The sequence below is a fragment of the Martes martes genome (assembly GCF_963455335.1).
Source record: "Martes martes genome assembly, chromosome: 6".
NCBI lineage: Eukaryota > Metazoa > Chordata > Mammalia > Carnivora > Mustelidae > Martes > Martes martes.
The window spans coordinates 101,457,556-101,476,460 of NC_137893.1; the positions used below are offsets into that span (position 1 = coordinate 101,457,556).

Genomic DNA, 18,905 nt, shown 5'->3' on the forward strand with positions numbered 1-18,905 from the left:
TGGTTGCAACAGTAATCATCTCATCATCATCATAGCTAACATCACCGTATCCCATCAAAATAAAGGAGTAGGTCTGAGACGGTTGCTACAATCAATTAATAAATCCAATCAATTAAAAAATATATAAACTGAGTATTTACTAGTTGCAAGGCACTTAGTGTTACTTTTCAATCAGAACATAGTAGCCAAATGTGCTCTCTTCAGCAACTCACTCCTGCTGCCTCTGAGCCCCATGGGCACATCTGTCACATAATCAGGGCCAAGGTACGTGAGAGAAGAACCTAGTGCCCAATGCTTCTCTTTCACACATTTCTCTAGAAAAGCTTTCTGTGACAGGACGGAACAGAGTCACCACAGGTAAGAAAAGGACGCAAAGCATTTTTAGTAGGTGTATTCACCTGTTCCTCTGGTGCAATGAAACTGTCATGCAGCAAAAACATTAATGGACATCTTTTAAAGAGCAGTTTGAAATACCCGACATTTCCACGGTTAAGTGACTTTTGCCCATTGTTTGTGCGTTACCCCCACAGCTGTGTCTGCGCTCAGCAGAGCGGCTCCTCCTTCCTCTGCGCTCTCAAGGAGGGCAGAGGCCCCTCAAGGTCCTAGATTTGGGGCCACCGCCTGGAAAGAGGCACGGCACTGATCTCTGTTTCCAGGAAATCCGTGTATTCAAAGATAGACAAACCTGCTTTTTGTTCAACATCCTTAAATAATTTTAAGATGCCTTCCAGTTGCCTACTAAGCTCTGCTTTCAAGTACTCTTCCTTCACCAGTGCTGACAAATCCTCGCAGAGGGCCTGGGCCACTTTTATCTGCTTCATTTCCTGCTCTAGTTCCTGCTTCATTTTTTGGGCTGCTTCCAACTGCTGGTTCATAGCCTCAGGGTATGTGCTCACAGCCACACTGCTGCTCACTTTATTATCCAAGTCACTCAGTTTATCAGAAAGGCTTCTCAGCAGGCTTTGATACTGCGTGCTTTTAACAATGGCTTGGTCAATCCAGCTGCATCTGTCGCTCAATTGTCCCATGAGGCTGTCCCACTTTTGGGTCACAGCTGCCAGTTGCTCTTTCACGATCCCGTGGAAAGAAGGGTGTTCACCAGGTCTGCTCAAGATGCCCCGGCCAGCGGCTGTTAGCTGTTCATACTGAGGCTTCCGAGTATCAAATTCTTGCAGCAGAATCTAAGGTGAAGAAGTAACGAGGGCAAATAAACACCCAAGTTATTGGATGATTGATTATGGAAAACGGAGCTTTACATTTCTAGACAGACAGAAATGGTATTTATCTATCTAGTTTTTGCTTTTGTTTTTTAGTTCCTGTTGTCCTAGTTTTTATTTCAAGGGCAGGGCAATGATGTTAAATTAATCCAAAGAGGAGTGGTCTCTATTATAAAAATTCTAGCCAATAAATCATGTTGCTCAGAATGTGCAGGCTCAGCACTGACTCTCATTATACAATGAGTGATCCAGAAATTTCCCTTTGTTAGTACAACACTGCATCTCTCTCAGGGAGACTACCAAGACTAGGGGCAATGATTTCTCCCCAGATAATTATATCCTTTGCTTCCATTCTCTTCAGATTAAGAACACACATGAGCTAGGACATGTTGACTCTCAATGACCAAGACTGCTTCGTATTTTCAATACACAGGACTGGCCACACGGCTCTGAGACCATACTCAGACGCAGGGAAATCCAACTAGCACCACAATGGAGCTTTTGCTTCTACCTCTGACTTATATCTCAGGGATTTTTTTTTCTTCTCCTCGTGGGTTCATCCACTTTATAATTAGACCAGTCTAACCCATGTGTGGTTCAAGGTTCCCTCTTTGTTTCTCTTCTTCTTTCTCCCCTTTTTATTCTGTCTCTCCACCCCCTCAGGGGCATACTGCGTCAGTTTTACAAGTTTCATTATCTTCTACCACAATCAAAATGAATAAAACCTCAAAGGAGTAATTTCTAAACAATAAAAAGCACATACCAGCTTCTCATAAAAATGTTATTACTTACATAATCACATTAATATTTCAAAGGCGGCCCTTTTTAACAGGATCTGCACAAACCACAAGATGACTGAAATGCTCAAGAGACTTGACCCACTCATGGGCTCAGGAGACTGTTCTGGGATGCCTCCTGGCTTTGGTACTCTGGGGGTTTCCCTCTAACCTCTAGGACGGTATCTTATGGGCATCTGAAGCATTACAAATACACTTCCAGGCAGTTTAAGCACAAACCCATCCAAAGCTAATGTATTTATAATGAAAATATTTGTTTTGTTAAGTCACATAACACTCACCTGCACCTGCTGCCTCTGTGTGTTCAGCATATTTGGGTCAATTGACAAGGGCCCAAGAACACTGACCATCAGTTCTTTTTCCACAAGCCACTGTTTTAACTGAGCTTCTACAGTCTGGAACTGGGTTAGATTATTAGAGGATTCTTCCAGTTTTTGTTGTCTATCAACTGTTAACTGATTGAGTTCTTGCCACTTAGAATCTAAAAGAAAAAGATAAAAGATGAAACTGATGTTTGGTTTTTATACATCTAACATGTGAATACCGCAGGATATGACTCAAAATGATACATAATGGCTATCATTCGGTCTTTGTAACTCTTCTTACACAGTTGATTAAAGCCTAATCTAAGAGTTAATTGCATTTAATGATACAGATTTTATGGTCCTGGAGCTGTGCGTCAACTGAAGTATAAGAAAAATGTGAATCTGACCTTAGAAGAGTATGTAGAATATGGAATATTCCTTAAGGCAAACAGGATCCAGAGATCCCGCATTTCTTCTAGAAGTCCTATAGAGTCTCTCTGTTCAACTGTAACTGACCTACTAGAACAAGGAACATTAATCCTTTCTTTGAATAGCAAATCTTCAATGATCAGTACTGGGCAAATGACTCCCACATTTGTATATCTACGCCAATTCTCTTTTATTCAAATCACACACAATGACAACTAGCTGCTTGGAAGTCACAACACTAGGAAATCTCATCAATCCTTTAAACACTAAAAAACAACTTTTTCTTCCTATCAAAACTGGTGGATTCTTGATTTTTAGAGTTCTTTGAAAGGTTATTCTCTCTTCTATATCACTGAAGTTCAATAATTCAGAATGTTCTTTCATGACTCTCTTAACTCCTGTCTTCTTGATCATAAAACCTTAAACCTATCCCTCACATTCCTAGTGCCCTAACTCCATTTTGGTCCTCCTCATGTTTTGCCTAGACTAGTGGTTCTCAAACTTCAGCTGCACTAGAATTACTCGGAGGGATTAACACAGGTTGCTGGGCCCCATCTCCCAAATTTCTGACTCAATAGGGCTGAAGTGGGGCCTGAAATTTTGGCATTTCTAGAAAGTTCCCAGGCAATACTGATGCTGTTGCTCCCCAGAGCACACCTTTGAGAACTATCATCCTAGACTACTAGTCTTCTCACTGGTTTCCTTGTAATTAATTAGTGGTTCTCAGTTGCAACCCATCTGGTTCTAAAATAACTTCCTTAAAACAATCACATAAATATGTCGCTTCTGTGATATCCTTTAATAACTAAGTTGTCACCACCTAGATGATAAAATATGAAGACTTCTGCCTCACATTCAAGACCTCCCACAAAACTGACCCTAGTCTAGTAATATTAGAGGGTCTGGATCCTGAGATGAAAACTCTTGAGTCCTACTGATGCTACAATTATCATCTAAACAGGCTTCTGCTTACACCAGCCCTTACCTAACACACTCTACTCCCTCTCTGTATATCCCAGCTCTATCCTTCTGTCACAATTCCACTAGACCTTATGCCTCTGCTAGGAATCCTTTCCTGCTGTTGCCACCCTTAAGACAGTTTGCTCCCTGAAGCCAAGAGTTACTGACCAGCATTTGAACGTATTAGTCACTCAATAAAGTCACTGATGGGCGTGATTAGTTGATCAGACAGATTTTTTTCATGTAGCACAATACAATAAATGGCTGCTCTTAATACAACTAATCTGTTAAAACGTACCTAATGACATCATTCTATATGGTATGTTCTAGTCAAACACAATCTAACACCAAAAATAATGCAATTCAAAAAGTGAACTGAGAAGGAGAAATACCAAAATCTTATCAGGAAGCTTTTTTGAAATACTCTTCACTCTCAACTCCTATTCTAAAATGTCTTGATAATACTGTCCCCCAAGTAATTCTGATTATCCCAGGTGAGAGCCACTGAATTGGGGACAAATAAATTATAATGCAACAGGAGTCTATGGTTGGATTAACTATATCTTTGAACATTAAGTTTCCTTACGATAACCTTTTTTCAAACTAAAACATACTTACTGATTTTTAAATTTATCATAGCATATCTGACTCTAATGGAAGGACAATATTTAGCTCAACATAATGGAACAATTGATAGTAAAATAACCTTATAATCATAGTGAACACGCAGCACCTATTATGTGCCAGGTACAGTCTGTCTGAGCTATACACACATTAACGCATTGAATTTTCCCAACAATATTATGAAGTAGGGAAAATTAGTACCATTGTCTTACATGCATTTCCCTTATCATAATAATGGGAAGGGGTGATAAACTAAAAGGACTTGTGAAGAGAATTCTGTGTTTATGAGAAACAATTTCTACAGGGACAGGATGGAGATGAGAGGATAACTCTGGATGAAGAATGGAAACTAGCAGACTTCTGTGGGAAGCTACTTTTTAACCCTTCCCCTGACTGGGGAAGAGAAGAACATAAAGCAGGGGCCAAATGAGTCCCCTGAAGGAAATCCAGGAGGAGAAGGGAGCTTACCTTTTCCAGACAAAAAAAAATACACATAAAAGGAATATTTAAACTAAACTATAATAAAGCATAAAAAATAGAAAAACCAAAAATCAAGTAAAAAAAAATGACAAAAACATGGTACTTGACGCACAGCATTTTATTCACTAGTATCTAAACTCTTCATAAAAATAAATTTTGTTACCGTGTTTAGCAAGATAAATACAGGATATGCCCAGTCCCAGCACACTATAATTTGAAATGACATTTTTAAATTTGCAACATCTTAAACATGAAACATTAAAGCAAATTCAAAAATAACTGAGGCTGGTGGATACACTTTTTTCTGATAAAGACTATGATTAAAAAATGATTGTGCTCCTCATTCACAGACTCTGGGATAAGTGACGTGACATACCAATTTCTGTCAGCATCTGTTTCCACTTGGGGGCCTCAGGAGTGTCTGGGTTCTCCTCCAAGAGCTCTGTCAATTTGTCTTTCAATTCCTGCACCTTGTTTACATTTTGCTTCAGTTCGGCCTCAAATGTCTAAACAAGGGGAAGAACACTCTGTTACAGTATGTCAACATCAGAAGACAAAAACACAATTGTAATAGATGAAAATATCCACTGTGAGTGCTGAAGTAGGTGAGGGACCAGAATTCAGCAGTTAACTATTCTCCTCTCCTTTTCTGAAGCAGTCTTCAACCATCTGATAAAGGAATCCAAAAGAGGAACACTACAGCCAGGGAGAAAATGACTCTAGTCCCCAGGAGCTAGGAAAAACTTCCTGTTATTCTTAAACAAATCCCTCTGGAAAAAAGGAAGATGACATCAGTAATATTGTAACTGATAAGAAAATCAGTCTTGAAAAAGGCTGCCAGCTTTGAGAATCTGCTAGTGAATCAACACCGTCCTCGGTAACATGCTATAGAATTCAAACATAGACATTTCTGCCATTGTTGTCACAGTGTAAAATCATTTCCCCAATCCTGACAGATGGAGAAAGAAATGCCACCTATTAAACAAAGGGAAAGTCTGAGCTATCCTATTTTATATTGGACAGAATAAATCCCTAATATACCTAAATAAATATTTTCCAATAGCTGACTGGTTAAAATCCAAGACTTAACCTGATTTAAAGGTGGCAGAGTTGGGACACCTGGCTGGCTCAGTTGGTGAAGCATGCAACTCTGGAACTCAGAGTTGTGGGTTCAAGCCCCACATCAGGTGTAGAGATTACTTAAAAATAAAACCGTTTAAAAAATAAAGATGGCAAAGGTGCTTATGCCCCAATAGTTCGCTCATTTTTATAATGTATGTGTAAAACAGGTGACTGTGATCATCACTTTCTACAGAAAGGCACATTAAACAAAACTGGCAAGTTATTTGCTGAAGGTTACAGAGCTGGGAATCAAAACATGGGTCCTGATGCCCAGGCCTCCAATCTGGATGCTGGTCTGTTCTCTTTCAGGTCTTCGGGAAATGTATCTGCAGGATGTACCTTATTCTGCTCCACCTGCGTCTTCACAGCCTCCGTGTCTGTCGGTGTCGGTGCCTGGTGCCACTTGGCTGCAGTCTTGTTCATCTTCTGGAGCCACTGCATCATGGCGCTAGATTCTTCCTGAGCCTTTTGCAATTTGGAGAGTTTACTATTCAGTTCAGCTATTTTGTCCTTAAGTAAAAGGCCAAGATCTTCATAACCATGGCTTATGTCAGTCATATCCTTTTTAATGGACGTCAATCCTTAAAGTAAAAAAATAAAATAAGATAAAATCAGACACATACATTTTCAGGACGTTTAGAGGAAAGTCTAGAAATAAAAAAGTTTGCTTTACATGATATTCCCTTCTATTTTGTCCATATTAAGCCTACTATGATAAAGTCATAGATTTTTTAGAACTAAAGGGTTAAAAACCCTAAAAGAATTTTTAGAACTACCTTATAATGCTATTTAATAACTAATGACTTAAGTAGATTGCATAATACAAGCAAAATGAAAAAGAGATTTTTCAATAAATGGGAAACCAAAGCCATGAAATGCTATGTATTAAGTCCTTAGGAATCAAACTCAAGAAAATACCTCAAAGAATGTTATTCCAAGTGACAATATATCTTAGATTATTTAACAAAAAAGAAAACACAACCAAATACCAAACCAAACTACCAGATTTCACTAACTTGAGATGAACAAAATTACATGGAATGTGATATAAATATATTTATGAGGAAATGCCTATGATATAAAATAGTATCATTTTAGGGGCCCCTGGGTGACTCAGTCAGTTAAGTGTCTGATTCTCAATTTCAGCTCAGGTCATGATCTCGGGGTCATGACAGGCTCCACACTTGGTGCAGACTCTGCCTGAGATTCTCTCCCTCTCCCTCTACCCCTTCCCCCAATCACACTTTCTCTCCTTCTCTTTAAAAATAAATATCATTTTAACTCAAAGTTGACATTTCAATGTAACTACTGTTCATCTCTAAAAAGATTTTCTCTCAAAAAAAAAAAAACAAAGCAAAACCAAAGTTACTGTAATCGTAAGCACTTAAGTTACTATTCACCTTTATTTGACAAAATATCTTGAGTATCTGTGGCTGTTCCTTCACCATTTAATATTACTCCACCTGTAAAAATAGTAAAACTGAAGTAGTCATAGATTTCTATAGTATTTCTACACATTAATAGTAAGTAGATGGCATTAAGTCAAACCCCATAAACAGTAATCATTTAAAAATGTTATTACTATTTGAAAATATAAAATATTGATTCAATGTCTAAATCAAATAAAGGTCCATTATTTATAGATCCTTTCTGGTATATAACATTCATCCTTTTTTTTTTTTTTTTTTTTTTTTTTACTTACTTCCCAGTTTAATACACTTATACACAGCACTGATACAATGTGGGACTGTGAAAAAACTTAATTTGAATATAATTATATAAAATGGCTAGATATGACTCATTTATATAGATTTTAGGCAGCAAATTTAGCATTATGCATTTAGTTCCATGAATACTTTTGAGGGTTTCCTCTATCTTAAGCACTCTGGCTATTACCACAGGGAATTCAAAGATGAAAAAAGAACCTAAGGGAAGTAACAGTCATTCTTAAAGTGGTAACATGATCACCTTAAATGTTAAGAGTTTAATAAGTTTAGATTATATACATTCATCATTAAGTATTAAACAATTTTGTGATAGCATTGTTTTATTGCTACTTTTAATAATAAAGTCCTTGAAGCTCAAAAGTTGCTCACTGTGTGTGTTGCATGAAGCATAAATGACTGACAAACCCTTACTTAAGGATTTGAAAATTGTCTGGTACAGTTACACAGTGTTATTATGGGTTTAATGGAAGCAGAAAGAGGTACAAAGACATGAAAAGTTAAAAGGAAAACAAACAAACCCTATTACTAAAACCCACATTCTGTCAACACAGAGAGAGAAGAGCACGGTGGTTAGGAATGCCTGGACTTTGGTCTATGACTCACCTGAATTTAAATCCCAGTCCCATTAATTACGAGCTGAGTGACTGGACAAATTAATCACCACCCCACCACACTGGTGGGGATAATAATACCTAACTTTTGAGGCCACTGTGGTGTATTAAAGACAGTTAACTGATTGCCTAGCAAATAGGAACTACTCAGTAAGTAGTAATTAGTACTTCTCTTTAATTATATAAACATCTAGCCTTGGCTCCTTTTTCATAAGCAGAATATTAAAATACTCAATTAGACTTTATCAGGCAAGTACGCATTGGCTGCCGATCTACAAAACACAAAGACATTTCCTAAAACTAGCCACAGGAGGACAAGTTTAAAACAGGAATATTTAAACATCTGAATCTTAATCTGAGTTTTGTCTCTTAAAAAAAAAAATCACAGACATTGGCATTTCAGTTGAAAGTGAAAATATCCTGAGTCAAGACTGATTCCTACTGTGCTTGGTAGTTACCAAGAGTAAGAGGAAAAACAGAAACAAAAACCTTACTTATTGCAAATATGGAGTGGACGTGAAGAACTAAAAACACAATAGAATTCCTTTTCTTTAAAAAACAAAACACTTGACATTTCAGGAAATCTTATTAGAAGAGAAAGGAGAGATCATCACGCCATATAAATATAAGTACGCCCTGAAATGGGGTTAATAGAGCAGAATAAATGGTCTCAAGAGGCCAGCTGCAACACCAGTCTCACAATAGGGGCAGCTGGGGGGCTGGGCGGAGCAGAAAAACCACAGAGGGTACACTCAGAGACTCTCAGAATAAAGATACGCGATCTGCCTCCATCTATTCTTGGGAAAACACAAACAAACAAACAAACAACCTGATATTAACAATATAAATGTTTTACTCTTAAAAACATATCCACATCTTAAATTAATTTTAAAGAATCATTACTAATTCCCCACTTCTGTTGAGTGGCTCAATCATGACTACAATTTAGATACGCTGGCTAACCAATTATATAATTTTCTTTGGGAACAGTGTAGAAAATAAGATAGATGGTGATTTTTCAAAATACAGAGATCTACTCTACAAAAAAGAGCTGCTTCCTTCCCTCACCTCTCTTTTCCCAGGAAACTGTACTCATTGATCAAATATTTCAAGTAGAATTTGAGTTATCTCCATTAATTAAAGTAGAAAACAAATTGGAATCTGATCTTTCCTCTTCCCCAATACAATCCTCCTTATTCTTACACATTAATCTGGCTACATTTTAACTGTAGTCTCTACGAAAATGAACCATAAGAGGGATTTGAAATTTGATTAGTACAGATACTATTCCACGCATGTATAGGTGCCATCTTTCTTGTCACTCTCCCTTTGTATTTCTGAGCTTATTTTACACATTCGTTTAAACATTAAGGGAAACAGAAGTAACATGGGTGGACCCAGTTCTTAGAGGGTCTGCCACGGATATAAACAAAACACATACCTGATTTCACGGCTGCTAATGCCTTCGCGGGGGTAGTCACAGCGCTGATTAGGTTACATAGTGAGATCCCACTGTTGTTTACTTTCTGAATCTCTGGTGTTTTTAAACTCCACTTTTCTTGTAATTTCTTGAGATATAAAAACACAGTATTTTTCAATCTTCATAATATTTTCAAAGTTACCCATTATAATTCAATTTCTTAAACATATCTTAAAGCAATGATGACTGTGGGTCCTGATTTGTGGGGGAGTGGATAGAAAAAAAGGCACCATGCCTAGGTGTTCTAACAGCCCAGGTGACTGTTAACACTGTTAGCGGTGAGAAGTAAGATATGGTCCATCCAACATTCTGCTCCTAGCCACAATGCAAGTCAGGCTATTTCTAGCTGCTATGGGTTCCAAACTAACTGTCAACTGTCAGTCTGAAAACTGCACTTGGTACCAGCCAAGTTACAAGAAGAAATGTGCCAGAAATGATTTAAAAACAAAAAAACAAAACAAAACAAAAACGGGAATTCAGAATTCTATTTAATAGTTGAGTTTTAATCCCCAAAACTTCAATGAATTTTTAACAGCATGCATCTCCACAAGGTTGGAGTGGGAGAACTACCATAACTGGTCATAAGTTTTATGATTTGGATCAGATGACAAAAGACTTGTGCAGTATCTGTACTAGAGATTGAAACAACTTCTACCTTCAAATACTGGTTCCAGGGATATATTGGAGCTAGAGTTAAATACTGACTTGAAGAGCAGGATCCTTTACATAACACTATGAGAAGCGGTATTAAAAAACTCGCTGAAAGTAAGTAGAGATTTGGTGGGGAAGAAAACTTGGGTACTAGAACAGTCAGCAACTCACTAATACATCTCTTTTAAAAAGCAGATTAACTCAAAATGTGTGCTCTTGGGGCACCTGGGTGGCTCAATGGGTTAAAGCCTCTGCCTTCAGCTCGGGTCATGATCTCAGGGTCCTGGGATCGAGCCCCGCATAGGGCTCTCTGCTCAGCAAGGAGCCTGCTTCCTCCTCTCTCTCTTTCTGCCTACTTGTGATCTCTATCTGTCAAATAAATAAATAAAAATCTTAAAAAAAAAAAAACCTCATTAAAAAAAAAAAGTGTGCTCTTCCTCCAAAGGATTATAGCGATGTCATGATTTCCAATTATAACCAAAATATATCGAAGATAAAATGGGGATCTAACTTGTTAGATAAAAGGAAAGAACTAATAGTCTTTTCACCTCCCATTACTCACACAGGCAAAGAAGAAATTAGTAGTAGATAACAATTCACCTTAGTTTCTTCTAAAGATTTTCCTAAATCCTCTGAACCAAAAGAAGGCTGCACAATGGGAACGCTTTCCGTTGTTTCTTTTATCCATGACTTCAGTGACTTAACAAGGACTTGGAAAGCATCCATCTGTTCTTGACAAGAAGATACAGCTTCTTTTCTAGATAACAAAAATTATTAAAGAATTTAAGCCACGGAAAGAAAATACTCCAAAGGAATAATTACTAGTAAATAAATTTATTATTCCTGTATCAGGCCCTACAATTAAGGGGAAAAAAACTTCCCCCACGCAAACTCTAACCCTGGATAAAAGGAGGAGATGTCTCATAGGTGCCAAGTGAAATCAACTACTTTATTCCTTAGGCACAATCCATAGACAAAGATAGGAGCAGTTAAGAAATCCATAACCCATACAGTAATGGCACTTTATAATGCCACATAAACTCTAAGGCTATATAAACAGTTTTAACATTATTTAGATTCAGCAAGCTTTGATCTGTCCACTTTACACGGTACTTAATGCCAGCAGGCACAGAACCAGCAGAGAAACATTTACAAATCACCAATCTGAGGAAACCATGCCGCCACCTAGTGGTTTCTACACGACACTACAGTCACCTTAGCAGATGGATAAACCAGGTGCTTCAGAGAGTCAATTGAACTCTTCAAACATGAGGTGAGACCAAGGGACTAAAGAATGTTAATGACTGCCTCTTCGACAGATACTCAGAAAACTCCACAGTGAACCATATGGATCTTTCTGCATATTAAGCACCATGGAGGGAGGGCTTATGCCCAGCACATGAACAGCTATGAGGACAGATCCATTTGGTATGTGGGTGGCATGTGAGTGGCATGTGGATGGCGTGTGCCCATGTGCATGTGTGTGGAATACTGGCACAGAAGGGTCCACTGCAGCTGGACTAATTACTGATGACTACGTGTTTTTAAAACTGGACCCTTCTGGAAAAAGAAACCACCTATAGAGTTCACCTCAGAAAACCAAGAATATACTTTCCATGTGGTGTGAGTTAAATATTATGTGACAAGATGAAAAACATAGCTCTGGAAATAGTAATAGAGAGTGCTCAAAAGTTTTAGGCAGAGCATTCTAAAGAAATAAAGAAGAGTTAAAAGATAACTATTTTCTATCTTTGTGGGGTCTATAGAAAAACCAGAGGTATACTCTACACTAATATGAGATCAGAAAAAGAGAAGTCTAGTTACAAGATTTATCCCTCTACAGCTTTTTAGCTCAACTTAGGTGCATTCTCTTGTTTCTTATCTTGTTGTTCACGGAGTCATTTCTTACCTACAATTCTTTAAAAATAAACTATTTTACCAAAAAAAGAAAAAAGCCATCAAAACCTATATTGAAATTGAGCAGTTTCTGAATTAAGCCCCAAAAGCAATGAACCATGAGCTATCTCTTAAGGTTATTTCTGCTTTTGCAAATAAAACTGTGGTATTTGCCAAAGGCTTCAGAGACCACATTGATTTTAAATTATTTTCAGTAATACACAACCACCACTATTTTCTACATAATGCTTTCTACTTTAAGGTTAGACTTACCAAATTCCCATCCTAAATAGTCTAACAAAAATGCACTCAATTTTAATAGGAAAATAATATCAATATAAAAGTACTTACAAAGTAGCCCTATGCTTATTCCCAAGTTTTGTCTCAGGTTTCTACATGAGCAAATAAAAATATTTCATTCTTTAAGTTTTAGGTAGATTAAAATCCAATATCTTAAGTGGTGCTTACTTTTCTTTGATGGTATCCTCCATTTCCTTGAACTTCTTTGACAAATTATTTGTTTTTTCAAAAACCAAAGCCTTATCACCTGGCAAGCCGTGACTAGATATCTCCTTCAAAACATTGTGTAAAACTTCAAGATCTTTCTTGTGTTCTAAGAATTCAGCAGTTGATTCCTACAAAGCATATGGATATTTAATCAATCTAAGATGTTGTTAGTTCTCTGGATGGCATTCTATCAAGAGGTACATATGGGACTGGAATGGCTCTACTCAGAATTTCACAGAATGATCCTGCCTATGGTCAGTACTCTAAATATAAATACACAGGCAGTTAGGCTGTCTGGAAGAGAACACAAGTAAATTTATTTAATTTAAAATGCATTCTTTATAGTCTGTCTCTTTGTGGGTTCTGGCATATGATACTTACATCATCTTTAATATGTGGGAAGTATATGTATGAGAAACAGTGTTCATTTCTAATCAATGAGCAAAGGCTTTAAGGAGAAGACAGGGTTTGGGATTTTTGAAGTAGGGAAGGACAGATCCTTACCAATCCATCAGCAATGAAAATGATAACTGCTAATTTCATGTTGCTAATATATGTGTGAGCTGATCTGAAGTGTTCACACGCTTATCAACCTCGTGAATCTTAAGGAAGACATACCTGCATATACTGAGACAATTCAGTAACATCTTTTCCTGGCACATCAGCCTCAGTGAGAGCCTGAGTTTTTGTTTCTAAAAATGTCTGGAGCTTTTCTGAGAGGTTCTCGAAGAGTTCTACTTTGGTTTTTAGCTCCTCCATTTTGGCAAGTTTTTCTTTCTGTTTACGACTTGCTTCTGAAAACCGGACAGACAAGTCCTTCATCTTGGCTTGCAGTGAGGAGGCAGTGGATGGATCTGTGGTTTCCATGAATTTCTTCAGTTTTTCATTCATGGCATTTATGCTGCTCTGACGACCTGCGATATCCTGTTCCAACATCTGAAGTGAACCAAATATTGCATATGTTTTATCATGATATTTACAAACAATGTCACAGAGTGTTAAAAAATGACCATACATAACCACATGAGCTTGAATAACCTGTGACTAAGGAAAGTTAAGTGTTGGGGCTGACTGACAAGTTTGATCTGTCCCTTGAGGAACACCATCCCAAATCTCTTCAGGACAGAGTGGCGAACAGCTGTCAAGTTGCCCAGGCAAGGCAGGAGACCGCTACTACTTGGCAACCCTTGGGATTTAACAGAGCCTAGGGATTATCCAGGGTCCTAATTTTTAAAAGGCTAGACAACACCAAGATTGATCTGATTAACCTCGTGTGCAGCTGGCTGAAGCTGTGATAAACAAGATAGGCCTCGGGTATGTGTAAGCCCCCTATAATGAGTTACATTTGTGAGAAAGTATACAAAGCTCTCTCTCTACTTCTTCAGAGAAAAAGTGTTTCACACATGTGTCTCAGAGCAAGCACTGCTTTTCACGGTTATACTCAGGAAACTTTCTTTTCTTTATCCTTAAGTTTTATCTTCAATTTACCCATCCTTGGGACTATTTAAGTGGGTTTTTTTTTTTTTAATCTAAGTTTTTTTTTTTTCTTGTCAAATGTCACTTACAATGTTTTTACTGATGACATCCTGGAGAGCAGCAGAGTTCAAGGGCACTTGACCTTGCTCTTTCAGAGAACTTTCCACACTTCCCATCCAGTCCAGCATTTCATCCAGGCCATCCTGCACACTCAGTGAGCGGGTCAAGGTTATCTGCAGTTTTTCATTTCGTTCGTTAACAGACTTGGATAGATCATCATATCTCCCAACAATGTCATCTAGCCCAGAAAGATCAGAAAGTGTTAACCACAAAGCTCTCTTTGCCCTATTCCTTTTCAAAAATACACTATGGTGGTTCACACAATTTCCACACCAAAACTGGAAAACGAAAAGAGGTTTAAATGATAAATTCAAAATGCGTAATCAGGGCACCATCTAAAACCTTAACAAAAGAAGAAAAAGATCTCAGTGAAACTATAAAAAAACTGAAGTATTTTTTTAAAAAATAGTTGATATACATGCCATCTGCATTCAAAAAGAGCTTTTGGGATGCACAAACATTTGAAGTGCCCCAGAAAAATGTTAACAGTCTAAACAGCCAATCTTTGCTTCTCAATCTGACATTTTCAAAATAGCCATACTATTAGATAACTACATGGAAAAAAGAAAAAGGTGACACTCATACACAGCTATTCTCAAGGACAATACATAGCTATAAAAAATTTATCAAGAATTAACCTTTACATATAAAAATTATCTCTCCCTTGTGCATAACATACATTCTCCCTTCCTCTCTCTCTCTCTCTCTCTCTCACACACACACACATACTTAAGCTTTTGTCAACCTTCACAGTCTAAGTAAAGTACTTGAAAGCACAGAAACTGACAGATGCACATAGGAGAAAACAGATATATACAATAAGAAAAGAGATCAGGAAAATCCACTGAAAATAAGAAAGGTTGAGATTACGATTCTAAAATATAAACAGAATTTATGTGAAAAGTTTAACAGCAGACCAAAGGGAAAAATAAATAAGGTTAATAGGTTGACCTATCTCAAATGAGCTTAACCTTATTTTCAATTCTGAAGACTTAAGATGTTAAACATGCTGTTCTAGCCTAGTTTTCACTCAAACACAAAGTTCTATACTTTGACATCCCACATTCTATACTGCAGACCTATGAGAATTTCAAAGAACAGTGATTTTTTTCATGTATTCATCTCTCTCTGGAATAAATCATCAATTTATTACTTATAGTCCAATAATTTGAAAAGCATTTTAATTATTTATGAATGCTTTAGTTGGATATATTGTATGTTCAGTTAGAAAACCCTTGACGGCAAAGACCTGGGAGTGAAAATATTTTACATGCTGTGTTTGGCCCATGGAACACAACCTATAGAAGCAATATTTCTCTTTGATTATTTTACTGTAACATGAAAAAACACTTTGACAAATTTTCACTGAATTGAGAGGTTAAGATAAGCTAATTTAAGGCGACAGTCAATGGTCCTGTCAGAGAACAGGATGAAGCCCGGGAGAGTGCAGAGCAGGACGGGGGGCGGGGGGTTTCAGGGGGATGCACTGAATATGCTATCAGCAGACAAAACAAGAAGTAAGTTCAAATATAAGCCCTTCTTTGGAAGTCACAGAGAAAATACTCTGAATGGTGGTGACGGATTAGCAGGTGAGCTGCCTCTCAGGTGGGCAATTCTGTGTGTCGGCAGGGTAAATCAGCAATCTAGTTAGCCTTGAGCAGTGCTTTTCCAAGCAAAGTCAGCTATTGTACTGAATGGGCACGTTTTGAGTGTTATTATTTTTGTATTTCTTAGTGATGAAATATTGTCACTGAAGTGAATTCTTGCTTTTATTAAGTAAATATTATTTTAGAAGAAAAAGGTACAAAATGAAATCTACTCTAAGACTCATGTTTTTAAGTGGTTGGTTTTCTTAGAGGTCAGATAGAGCTTAGAGAAATTCCTTTATATCTTAAATGTATTTTCACATAGTCCTAGAACGTATGCCAGATAGAAGTTTTAAAGTCTTAATGTATAACATGTGAATTTTTAAGCTAATAAAAACAAAACTATGTACCCTTAACAATGGGAAAAATGCCTCTTCAAATAACAGAAGCACATATATATAATAGTCTTTCTTTTCCTCCAAATCTCCATGCCCAAGTCCTTATAGCAGTGGTTGCCAATGTGGGATGACAAGATGGTGCTCTGAGATATAGGAACAAAATATTAGAACTTCCATTCATATTTTTATCCTATGCTTTTAAATTATATGTTCTTATATTTTATAATTATAACACACATAATGTGATAAGATAGTATATCTTATAAATACACATGTATCCATGGGGTATATGCTGAAATTTTTTTGACAGGGATGCATGCTCAAAAAAGTTAAGACATCTTTAAGAATGAAAAAAAAGTTTTCCTTCCATAGACTGGTTTTAGAAAAGGAAAGTTTCATCCTTCTCCTCATCTACAATTTCTGCTCAGATTTTAACTCACACATGCTTTGGTATGAAACACAGTTCCAATCATCTTACAAAACATTATGCTTTTTATTTCATGCATAGAAATATGGAATAACCTTGAGCTACACATTAGCAAATCAACACAGAAAATACAGTAAGGCAGCAAACATTTATTGATACCCCACTGTGCATTTAATCTAAATTCGATCACACAATAGCTCTTCTCTCAAGAGATACCAACTCTAACGTGAGAGGGCACAGAAGCGCCACTATGAATGGATACAAGTTTCTAGTATCACTGGAGAAAACTGGGGTAATCAGAGCCCTGTGAGACCACTCAAAGGCTTCCAGAAAATGGAGAAGTGGAAACACCGTTTTAAAGCACATCTCTTAATGCCAGCCATGTTTCTGTTTTAGGTTTAGAGTCTAACTCTGCCCAATGCCTTCCACCAAAAGAATCTCATGCCCTGCTTTCTGTGGTGAGTATTACATAAAGGAAGAGTTTTTGTTACATTTTCTAAATATAACAATAAACTTTGAACAAACTCTTCTCAAAATATACAACTCCCATTCCCAATATACCTGCCCCAAAAGGCACGCCTCCTCCAAGACGGGGAAGCGCCATTTCACAGGGAGAGGGCAAAAGCAACACCATATGCACCCATGACTGTGTTCTCCGTATCAGAACACCTTCATGGAGAATCTACCTGTGAGAAAGCAAGCAGGGAAATAAACACTTACCCAGTGTTTTCTGGATGTCATTCTTGGCTGGAAGCAGAGATCCTCTAGCATCTAAAAGCACTTCAGCTGTTTTTTTCAGTTTCTCTACAGCAACCTGCTGACTTGATATCTGTCCTTGCAGAGCCTAGAGGATTGAATGCTTCAGTTATACTCAATAGTACTAAATGATGTATTTCTAATAAAAAAAATTATTTCTAGTACAATAAAGTAATATTGGACATAGAAATCTTTTCATCATTATCAGCTTACTCCAGAGTCCTTAGAATAAGGCCAGTTATAAAGTGGTGTTAGCAAAGGCATCAACCAGTGAGGACAATATAAATTCAGTCTTGAAATAAACCACTGAGCATACATTCATGACTCGTGGCCTGATGCTTGATCTTGCAACCCTCTCCCCCTAACCTGAGGTCTCCTTTCATCCCCCTTTCAGGGTATCGTCCTGGACGAGACCCTCAGTAACCACCAGAAAACAAAAACAAAAACCAACCTAACGCCAAAAACAAAACAAAACCATCTGTAGGACTATTTCTGACTCCAGGTAAGGAAATAAGGATTTCCATTTCTATACAAAGTCATATTTATTTCTGTTTATTCAACAAAAGTTACTTAACATCTAGCAAATTCAAAAAAATCTTGCTGCATTTGTGAAAATACAAAACCAAACAGATACAAAGCTCACCCGTAGGGATCTTATAATCTATATCAGGAACTCGTTAAGTGCTACTGGAAGCTGAGAGGGGGCTAAGTGCAGAGGGAAATGAGGACCGTTCTCCATGCTTGTGGAACTGGGCTGGGTCCTGAGGAAAGTATGGAAGGAGGCAGGCAGAAGTAGGAAGGACATGTCCCTGCAGAGTGGACAAAGATGGGGACTGAAATATCACAGGACAGGGGAGGGTCCCAATCGGGTAGAGTATGTATCTGGGTGAATTAACAGCAATAGGACTGCCCAGCTAAAGAGGTTACATTTCATCCTGCAGCAATGGAAAGTCATTCAAGGATTCTGAATATGGGTTGACGTGCTCAGAGCTGTGTTAAGAGAAGGCTACATTAGTAGCACTGTGTGGGATATATGACATGAGTAAGAAATGAAGCAGAGACGCCAGTTGGAGCAATTTCAGCAGGAACAAAGGAGAGAGCCCCTTCTGGGCTGGGAAGACAAACCTGGTTACAAAGTTGGGGAGGGTCTCTTGATAACTGGTTATCTAAAGCTGTGCTTTGAGATATGGTAGCCACAAACTATATGGAACTTCCAAAATTTAAAATTAATTGAAATCTAATAAAATTCAAAATTCAATTCTTCAGTTGTCCTAGCCATATTTCAAGTCCTAAGTAGCCAAGGGTAATGAGTGGTTACCATGTTGGAGACATTATA

At 37.6% G+C, this 18,905-nt stretch overlaps 1 protein-coding gene across 3 annotated transcripts in view; it reads right to left on the reverse strand.

Moving 5' to 3' along the window:
- The window catches only part of DST (dystonin), a gene marked incomplete at its 5' end in the record, with an annotated part of 401,175 nt that overhangs the window by 95,443 nt on the left and 286,827 nt on the right, over positions 1–18,905 (reverse strand). For all 3 annotated transcript variants that reach the window (XM_080806480.1, XM_080806481.1, XM_080806482.1), the window contains 11 exons: positions 686–1,181; positions 2,296–2,495; positions 5,189–5,318; positions 6,274–6,515; positions 7,335–7,397; positions 9,714–9,840; positions 11,004–11,160; positions 12,768–12,934; positions 13,425–13,742; positions 14,372–14,580; positions 17,534–17,657. In XM_080806480.1, coding sequence (XP_080662606.1) covers positions 686–1,181; positions 2,296–2,495; positions 5,189–5,318; positions 6,274–6,515; positions 7,335–7,397; positions 9,714–9,840; positions 11,004–11,160; positions 12,768–12,934; positions 13,425–13,742; positions 14,372–14,580; positions 17,534–17,657 — 2,233 coding nt within the window. The remainder of the gene's footprint in view (positions 1–685; positions 1,182–2,295; positions 2,496–5,188; positions 5,319–6,273; positions 6,516–7,334; positions 7,398–9,713; positions 9,841–11,003; positions 11,161–12,767; positions 12,935–13,424; positions 13,743–14,371; positions 14,581–17,533; positions 17,658–18,905) is intronic.